The sequence below is a fragment of the Homalodisca vitripennis genome, unplaced genomic scaffold, assembly GCF_021130785.1.
Source record: "Homalodisca vitripennis isolate AUS2020 unplaced genomic scaffold, UT_GWSS_2.1 ScUCBcl_8867;HRSCAF=17159, whole genome shotgun sequence".
Lineage (NCBI taxonomy): Eukaryota > Metazoa > Arthropoda > Insecta > Hemiptera > Cicadellidae > Homalodisca > Homalodisca vitripennis.
Genome location: NW_025784970.1, coordinates 1 through 10,570, shown reverse-complemented (window position 1 = coordinate 10,570; position 10,570 = coordinate 1). Strand labels below are relative to the sequence as shown.

Genomic DNA, 10,570 nt, shown 5'->3' with positions numbered 1-10,570 from the left:
CCCCAAGGGAAAATTTGGGGTTTAAATTTTTATTTTTTTAAAACCCCAAATTTTTAAAAATTGGGGTAGGGGGTTTTTTTGGGGTTTTTTTTTAAAAAAAAAAATCCCCCCCAAAATTCAAAGGGGAAAATTCCCCTTTTAGTGGACAAAAAAACCGGGGAAAAAATTCCCCCCCTTTTTTAAAAAAAAGGGTTTTTTAAAAAAGTCCCCTTTTGGGGTTTTGGCCCCCCTTTCCCCCTTTTTGGGGTTCCCCTCTTGTTATCTTTATTTAAACTTTTCGATTTTTAACTTATTTTTGTTTTTTGCTTTCATTTCCCCCGGGTTTTCAGTTACCTGTGGCTTCAATGCAATTTCTTAGGTTTGAATGTTTTATGAGAAAAAATTGGTTTTAGTAAATTTTAAAATTTAGAATAAAAGTTGAGTTTTCCATGATCCCCCAATTTTTGAAATATGTAACCCCCTTTTTTTTAACCATTTAATTTACTTCGTGTGCTTTTTCTTAATCTGAGCAGTCCACTAAAGTATTAGGGGGGAAAGATAAAATTTTTTTTTGGGCAATAAAAATTCTGTTAATTATTTATTTTTATTTGTTAAATTTTTTAGGTCAAGAATATTTGAAACTATTTATTAGGGGAAAAAAGGGGGAAATTTTTAAAAATTTTTAAAAAATTTTTTTTTTTCTTATGAAAAATTTTTTTTTAAGTACTTTTTTGACAACCGGGGTTTAAAAATAAATATAATTTTTTTTTTGTTTTTAAAAAAAACTTAAAAATTTAAAAATTTTGAAAAAATTTTAATTTTCCCCCAAAATTTTTTAGGATATTAAAATGTTGAGTAAACTCCCTTTTTACAATTTTTTACAGTCTTTTTTTCTTCCCCCAAATTTTTTTTAGCCCCCTTAAAAACCCCCTTTCCCACACCACTTCCTCATCTTCCCCTCTTTTCTTGCCTGGGGGGAAAAAAAGGGTTTTTTTTCGATCCCCCTTTGGGAAAACCCCCTTTAAAAATTCTTAAGAAGTTGTGATAAGGGAGGTGAAATTTTTTTTATAAAAATAAAATATATTCCCCTTTTTTTTTATTTTTAAAAATCAAGCGTAGAACATATATTTTTTTTTTTTATGGGGAAAGGATTTTTAAAAAATTTGAGGAGTTTGCTTTTTCGGGATTGATTTCATTTTAAAAAAAAAAAATTTTTTTTTTTTAAAATTTTAAAAAATAAATAAGGGTGTGCTTTTTGTATTTAAAACCCCTTGTAGTTTTTTTTAAATTTATTTCCCTTTTTTTTAAAATCCTTTTTTGTTTCTTGGTTTCCCCCTTTTTCAAGAATATATAGCCTCAGGTTTTTATATAAAAATTCTTTTTTAAATTTACCATGTTTTTTACACCCCCTTTCCCTTTAATTTTTTTATGGGATCTTTACTAAAAAAAAAAAAAAGGCGAAAACATGAGGTTGGTTCGGGGGAAATACTAGAAAAATCAACCCCCAAAAAATTTTTTATTTTTCATGTTCAATTTCAAGGGGGTGTAATTTAAAATTTTTTTTTGTTTTTTAACCCCAAATTTTTTTTTAGAATTTAATTTTATCATTTAATTTTGAATAATATTGTTTTTCAATAAGTTTTTTGTTTCCATAGTGGTAAACCGTAAGACCAGTTTAAAAATGTTTACTAACGTAATAATAGGTCAGTTCCTTCTAGTGATACCCCAGGAAAAAAAATTTCAAGCTTTTTTGAAAATTTGGGTTTTAACCCGGGAAAAAGGGGGAAAAAGAAAAGGGCAAAACCTTTAAAACCATTTTTGAATTAAACATGTGAAAATCTTACCATTCTGGAGTATCTTTTCCCCTTTGGGGGCTTTTTTAAAACCAAATTTTTATGTGTGTTGAAAACCCTTGGACCAGAAAAAAAATTTTGGTTGATTTTTTTAACCCAAAAAAAAATTGATTTTTACTCTTTATAAAACCTGAAGTTGTTGTAAAAAATTTTAAATTTCAAGTTACTTTTCATCGAGTTTTAGTTTTTAGGGGAACCCCTGTTATAGAGTATTTTATTTTTGGGGTCAAAAAGGGGAAATTTAAAAAATCGGTTCAATGCGGGGCTGTAAAAAAACCCCTTAAGTTGAATTTTTTTTTCTGTGTCCCCCCCCCATTCATTTGTACTATCCCTTGTTTAAAAACTTTCCCCGTGTTGCAGGTTTCATGAGCGGGGCGTGTTTTGGGGAAAAACCCCCCACTTAAAAAAAGGGGTTTTGGCCCCCCCCAATGCTTTAAAATTTTTGGGGAAAATTCAATTTTTTAGCACATTTTATATTGGGTATTCCACTTATGAGTGAGTGAAGTGTTCAAAATTTTTTTTTTGGGCTGTTTCCCCGTACAGTGTTGTCAAAATTTTGGGCGAAAAAAACTCTTTTCCCAAAAAAAAATTGCATCAATGTGCTCAGTTTTGGGCCCAAAAATTTGGGGAAAAAAATTTCAAACTATGTTTTGTGTTAAGTAGATGTTAAAAATTTAATAGAGATTTAATGTGAAGGGTTTTTGTTTAAGAAAATTTTTTTGATAAGATATTATCAATTTTGTTGTTTTATTTAAAAAACATTAATCGGCCTTGAGATATTTCCCTTTTTATGAAGGGGTTTTTTTTTAAAAAGCCAATTTATGAAAAAATTTTTAAAAAAACCTAAAATAGGTTTTTGGGGAAAAAATTTTGGTTTTCCCTTTAAATTTCCAAGAAAAAACCCCAGAGTCAGTTATAACATAAAGTTACTAAGATATGTTAAAAAAACTTTGTTAAAAAAAATCTAAAAAAAAAATTTAAACTAAAAATTTTTTTTATCCCCTTTGTTAAAAATTTTGAGCTCGCAAAAAAAAAACACCGCATTAAAAAGCTCCCCCTTTTAAAAAAATAGAAAAAGGGCTTTAAGTTACAATTTTAAAAAAAATGTTTTAAAAATTTTTACTTTAACGAAATGAAAATTTTGAAAAATTCCTGTTTTGTTTATTTTTCCCCGGGGGTTTTACCCCCTTTGGGAAAAGATTTTTTTAATTTTCCCCAAAAATGGCATAAATTTTAAAAAAATTTCAATATTGTAGTCAAAAAGGGTTTTTTTAAAAGGGGGAATTTTTTTTCCCTTTTAAAAAAAAAAAATTTTTATTTCCTTTAAAAAAACAAAAAATTGACATTTAATCAAAAGGGCCCCGTAGAACGATAATAAAGTGAAAGGGGAAAAGGGGATAGCCAAAAAATAATACAAAAAAAATTTTTTTTAATTTATATTGTTATCCCCCGATAAAAAAATAATCATTGTAAGTTAAATTATAAAACTGAACCCCGGTAGCTTTATAAAATTTTTAAAAACAATAAATTTTAAATATTTTTTTGTGCATAGAAAGTTATGAACTCCCCCAAAAAAAAAAGTTACTATATAAAAAAGGATCAATTTAAAAGCGAAATTTTAATTTAAAGGGGAAAATAAATAAATTTTTTAATTATATAATGTTTTTTTAATTTAAAAAATTGAATCACAAAAAAATACTTGTCCGCCCGGGGTTTGAAAAAGGATCTCTCACTTGCCGGGTTTTAAAAAGTGCACGATTTTTCCCCCACAGAAAAGGGGGACTTTTTTTTCCGATGCAATTTTTGGGTTTTTTTGGGAAAAACTGTCAATATGCGTTTTTTAAAAAAACAAAAAATAACATATGATTTTTAAAGAAACCTGTCAAAACGACTTTTTTTTTTTCGTTAAAAAATTGGGGGAAATGGCAATACCCTTTTTTAATTTTAATAAACATTGAAAAAAAAAAAAAGATACTTGCTCCGCCGGGATCGGAAACCCGGAAACTTTTCAAATGCCGGGTTTTTAAGAAATATTCTTCACGGCTACTTTCTTCGGGTTTTTGGGGGACTTGAGCTTTTTGGTCGGCGGTTTGGCGGGCCTTCTTTGGGCCCTTTCGGGAGTCTTTTGGGGTTAGCCCGGGCCCTTTTTGGTCGCGGCGGGGGCCGGTTTCTTGGTGGGCAGGCTTTTTGGCCGCCCTTTGGCTTTTCTCCCCCGCCTTTCGGGTTGGGCCCGGGGCTTTCTTGGCGGCCTTTTTGCCCTCTGCTGCCGGGGAATTGGCTCCTTCTCCGGGGGGATTTCACCGACAGTTTGAACCCAGGGCCCGGGGGGGCCCTTGCCTTTCGGCCCGGGTGAGAGCGCCGGACGCCACGGCCGACTTGAGGGACTTCCTGATGAAAGGGGCCAGCTTTCGGCGTCAACCTTGTAGTTGGCCGCGATGTACTTTTTGTTTGGGCCCACAGCGACGAAAACCCCCGCGCTCTTTCGGTTCTTGATGGCCGTGTTCAACCCTGTCCGACGTCGGAGGGTGGGGCAGGCTTGACGCGGGGCCCTTTTTGCTGGCGGCCGCGGCCTTCGCCTTTTCGGTGTGGGGGCGGCTTTGGGGGCGGTGGGTTGTAGCGGAGGTTTTGCCATTCGTATGTTTGGGAATAATTTAGATCTTTTTATATTTTATATATAATTTATATATTATATTTTTATATATTTATATAGAAATAAATACTTAATAATTATAATAACTTAGTTAGTACCTACATTCTGTATATTTTCTTATAACATCCAAACCGGGTTTATTTTTATAATAATACCATAAAACCAACAACAATACAACTAGTAAATTGTAGTTTTTAAATTTTATTCATCATTCAGAGTGTAAATAATGTACACATAATGATTACACCCTATCTTTAAATTTTTTAGACTTTATTCTTACATCGTTGCTTATATGAAAATATCGACGTTTGTGGGATATTTAATCTGTCCTCTCTTTTCAAGCGCAAAGCCGTAAGATATGGTTTCATGTATTAATAATTTGTTTTATAAACATGAGTAAACTAGTCTGAGAAAATCATCAAACCTATATAACTTTTAAACTATTAGGTGTAGTATAGATTTGAAAGCAATCATGTATTTTATAAGTACTATTTAATCAAGCTTTTGTCTTGTAGTTTTATAAATTTACAATTTCAGTTATAGTGCATTTAATGTATGAGAAATAGCAAAGCCAATCTCTCGAGAAGTAGAATAAACTACTAAAGATTTTCGTATATCATGTTTCTCTGCATAGTTCGAGAGGGTTGTTTATATGAAGATAAATATACAAAGCATTTCACAGAATACTTTGGAAAAAAACAATGAAAGTGTTGAATATCCTTAGTGTAACATTTAAATTCAGAAAGTGCTTTTGAAATATTTAACAAAAGTTTGTCAAAAGGGACAATCTTTTGTGTTCATTGAATTGTAAACAATGTCGCACAGTGCGGGACCAATGATTTTAAATGAAAATGTTTAAGGCAAAATTACTATCTTAATATTAATTACTGATGTATGAATTAGATTTTGCGTTAGGGAACAAAAAACAGTAAAATACTTGAAACTGTTGGCCTCCTTGTTCATTATTTTCGATTAATGTACACTGAATACTTTGAAAGAATTATTTTTTTCAAATTTTTGCATGACTTTAGTAAGTATTTTCTTCTTTATTCCAGAGGCAATACGATGGATCTTAAAGTTAGCAAATTTCTCAGTCCTAAAATATAATATATATTTATATTCTAAGTTCGTTCTAAGTTTCTAACTTAGCGGAGCCAAATGTATGTGAATAAATATTATTATGATTGTGAATAAATGAACTCTATTTAAATTATTTTTTTACTGGCACCAGGGAAACTTAGTAGTGCCATATGAAAAATATTTAAAATATTTGGTGATTTATTTCAATCCCTAAACCCGAATTGGACGCATTAAAAAGTAGGTTTCCGCAGACTTTTTTTATATATAAATATAAGCTTTTTTTATGTCAACGTTGTAATAAACCTAACTGAAACATGCCACGGCCAATACATTAGACGCAAAGTAAATTTCTATGATATATTACGGTAACAATGATGATTATAATTGAGTGAAAAAGGCCATGAGTACAACAGCTAGTCTCCAATAAAATTTTATTTTTTATTCATTATAAGGGGTTTTTATTAAACTGGTTTTTTGTGTGCTAAAATACTTTTTGAATGTCTAAATTACTTGTGTTCAAGTCTAAAGATTTAAGATGCTTTAAAGATCAATGTTTATTTTTAGAATAATCCGTTTCCCAGTGTTTACTGAAAAACTATTTCGTCCTATTTCATACTCCTGTATTTAATCAAAATCACGTAGATCATTTTTAAGACGTAATCATTAGCTATTTTGCTACCAATATATAATCTCTCAAACTCTGCAATTAAAGTTAAGTAATTGAAAGTAAGTGTTGTGTGGGATGAGACGACTGGTGGATATACTCTAATTGTGGTGTTACAAGTCTCCTTTTAATCTGGACAAGCGTCAAGCATATTCTAGAACCTCAAAAGCAATCTGACAGATTGGACACTACTTAAACTTGGATAACATTAGTGCGATTACTACCAGACTTTCATTGATTTAATAAAGTTATTTGGTTATTTCACGGTTGTTCTTCACTTGTGTTAAAACGTGTTGCGTTTTCAGCAGATAACATAGCTTTCTGCTAGGTTTTTGGTTTCTCACTATATTAATTGACTAGTCGCAAGTACTACTTTACGTACAGATTTTATCAGTAACTTTGAAATCAAAGGATGTTAAGAAAAATAAAAATATATTTATATAGCATACCTGTGGTTAGTCTTTTAAGTACACAGGTGTGGTGTTGTATTAGAAATATCATAAAAATTTGAAATATATGATAAATTATAACATATTAATATTATAATTTTGTTACGTAACAAAATGAACAGGTTTTAATAAATCACAATATTAGGGAGCATTTAAAATACGATGATCCAGAGATTAGTTTGAATTGTGCAATTAGGCATATTAAAAGAATGGACATAATAGAGGAGAGAAGATAGGTTTATTGTAGTATACTAAAAATTTTGTAATCACTTTTATTTAAGAAATTAGATTAAATTATATAATGTAACAACTCTCAAAACACAGGTAAACTGTTTCAGCTTGTCAGAAACCCGAAACGGTAAGTCGTCACTGGAACTTAACGAAACACCAACAAAATTCGCCCATCCTCGGATACAGGACTTATTTTAAGCAAAACGTTACAAAATAAAATACAAAGCTGTATGGTATTGTTATGATAACTATTGTTTTATTTAATTTTAAAACTGTTTGAACAGAAAGTGTGCGTGGTTTAATTGTAAAATTAACCATACCCTACGGGAATTCACCAATGTGTGATACCCCAGTAAAGGATAGTAGACAGTGGTGTCTCTCTCTATTACGCTCAGCACCTCAACAACCTAATCCGCATTATCACGAAGCTTAGTCTACGTCCATTTATTCACTAACCTCCTAAAGACTTTCTCGTTTTAATTCAGCTGAGTACTAATTACGTGTTTTTTTTTCAAACACGTTCAGTACGATCCAAATATCGTCATTTATTACAACACTATGAATGTATTATAGATCCAAAACGGATTAAATTTTGTCATGAAATGAAGAATTTTAAATAAAGATAATAATTATAACTTATTATACATTTCAAAAGGAGAGTATTAAAATCACCAATACTATCAGAATAGCATATAGAACTAAAAATAAAAATAAAATTATAAGTAAGTTTCTATCATTATTCCATAATAAATATTGGAGATTATTAGAATGTATTATAAGCAATAATATGCCTATAGTTTCTGTATTAAAAGCTGCAACGTAAAAATACTTTTTACGACTAATGGTCCTCGGTTGCGGTACATATACACCTTGGTTATGATTACTCCATAACAGCAAATACTGAAAATATTAAATTTAAAATAAACATATATCTGTATATAATATAAACTTTATCTTACTCTGTTGTTTGACGCTTATTGATCAGATTTCCAGTCAATGACAGGGATTGTAACTGCTCGTATGAAACCCCTAGAATTAATTTTATAAAAGAATTAAATTAAACTGCCAGTGGTATAGAATTTTTTAAAATGGCTTTTAGGCAATTCGTGCAAGGTGGAGTATCACGAGAACTATTTATTAGCACGAGAAGGATGGTAGGTTATGGAGCGTTAGAAGTTTAATTTAAATCTTTATGCAGTCAAAACTTACGTAGATGAGTTGATTTTTTCATCCTATATTGTATTGTTTCGTGTTAGGTTAGTTAACCTGAAAAAGAGATCAGAGTGCAGATCCTTAAAGTCACGTTACTGATTTCTTGTATCACTAAACGATGGTAATGTCCAAAAATTCCTGTTTTGTACAGTTAATCTATTGGAAAAACAATAGTTTTATACAAAGCTATATTATTTGAAAAACTTCACACAGTGTTGGGGTTAATAAATGCTACCGGATATTAACACCTTAATCAATTATTTGTAGTAATGGAAAACTATTACTTTTCCATGGTAGGAAATTAGCTTTAGCTAGAATAAAAACCACGTTTAAAATATAAACAGAAGTTAAAAAATCCTAAAAGGAAACTTTAAAAATATTCAAATGATACGTTTTTTTAATTATGGCTTTAAAATACTATGCAGTTAAAAACATACGAAAATGAATCTTAATAGCTATACAATAATAGTAAATTCTACAAAATAAAGTCTGTAAGTAAAGTTGATAAGGTTCAAAATAAAATAATGTTTTATGATGGTATCACCGTGTCTGAACCGATAATTTTTTTGCTAAGAAGGCAAATAAAACACTTTAAGTTCATCCAGATATAGGTAGGTTACTTTTTAATTGATACCAAATAAACATAAGTACTCGTTAAAATAATTGCTACAGATTATTTTATGTAGCATAATTTATTTTAAAAATCAAAGGAAATAAGTACAATTTATTAAAGGATAAAACTTAAGCAATCTCGGTACATGATTAATTTAATGTAACCTTAGTTTCTAATAAAACCACTATCAAATGAAGTTGTGCCGATTATTATGTATTTTAGAATCACAACCTCGACCATCACAAAATATATAAACGATGTACTAAAATATACCTATTCAGTAAGCTAAAAGTAATAGTTTTAAAACAATAACAAAATTTATAAAACATTTTAAAAGTGTGAAATTTTTCCTTTTACAAAAGTTTAGGAACCTTTAAAGAATTTATAAAAAATGCAATGAAAAAAGTTAAAAGTTTAAAAAAAGTTTCGTTCTATGAATAAATAAAGCGTAAAAAAATTACTTCGGAAATCTCTACAGTTTATAGAATGTAAATGAATATATAAAAATAAAATTTTTCGCAACATTACCAATATTTAACAAACTTGTTAAACATTTTTAGGTTCTTTTTAAATGGAAAATAAATTAGTTAAAATTTTGGAAATCAGAAACATGTTGACACCTATTTCCTATAAATATATACCACTTTTTATTTAATGGTTGTATTAGACCAAGGCAATGTGGAAAATTAAGAGTTCATGGTTCTTCAATGTTTTTGTGTTTCTAATATTGAATCAACATCAACCCATTTGATCATTTAGTAACTCTTTTATTCATAGAGGTAGAAAGAAAATATAACTATACAATTAAAATGCAGCTATTCACTTAGTAATAAAATTTGATAACATTATTTGACTTCAGCGCGTCCTTACATTCTAGTAATCTCAGCTTCGGATGGGAACACAGCTATAAACCGCCAACCTACTAAAACAAAAAATATGAAATGAATTATGTGGAAAGATGTATTAGAGAAAAGGTTTCATTCCATCCACTTTTAATTTTGCATACAACATTATTTTTACAATGAAAAGAATGAAAACTCTATGTTGGTATATGTAAAATCATGGAGCTTTTGTGAGTAGCATTGATGTTCTATAACTCAAAAGTGATGCAATAATTCCTGTTTTGTCCGCTAACAGGGTGTGAAACAATTACATTTCTGTATTATTGAATGTCTGTCTGTCATACTGTACGAAATCTAAAGAATGAATTGAGCCTTATAGATTAAAATTTTGCATGTCAACGTTTTAGTGAAGCCAGTTTAAGTTGCTAATGGTGTCGAGTACACATACCAAGTTTAGTTATTAGAATATATACAGAAAGACATTTTAGGGAATATTTGGGTTGTTTTATTTGTAATGTGGAACAACTGAGGTTGAACTTATGAGTGAACGGATGATTTAAAGACAAGATTTTCTTTAATGTGAAAGACGCTCCAGGCCCGGGATTTGACTCAGAATCCCGGGTTTTAAGGCGGTACTATACTACTGAACCATCCAGACTTCAAATAGTGAACATAAGTAACATATGACTTAGTGATTTTTTTTTACCCAAACCCTGCAAAATTTTTTTTTTTTTTTTTTTTTTTAATATGTTTGGTTCATATTACAACAAATTTGGTACATATAGGGGGAAAATAATAAATTCTGTCGACTTATTCCCAAGGTAAAACACTCTGGTTTTAAAATTCATAGTAAAATATAAAAAATAGCAAATAGAAACTAATAAGAAGCGAGTTGTACTAAAAATGTTATGGAAATAACAAAATTTATGGAAATTGCCCTTATTCCTGTCATATTATATTCTTAAAAAATAGTGAACTATTAGAGATTAAATGAAAG

General features: G+C 29.9%; 1 protein-coding gene across 1 annotated transcript; it reads right to left on the bottom strand.

The window, feature by feature from the left end:
- Positions 1-3,963: 3,963 nt before the first annotated feature.
- On the bottom strand, positions 3,964-4,464 carry LOC124374518 (sperm-specific protein PHI-2B/PHI-3-like). The gene has a single exon (XM_046832718.1). The coding sequence runs from the start codon at positions 4,462-4,464 to the stop codon at positions 3,964-3,966; it is 501 nt and encodes a 166-aa protein (XP_046688674.1).
- Between the last annotated feature and the right edge of the window lie 6,106 nt (positions 4,465-10,570).

Excerpts from the sequence above, each read along its gene's own strand:
- LOC124374518 (XM_046832718.1), bottom strand. The coding sequence starts at position 4,464 with ATGGCAAAACCTCCGCTACAACCCACCGCCCCCAAAGCCGCCCCCACA.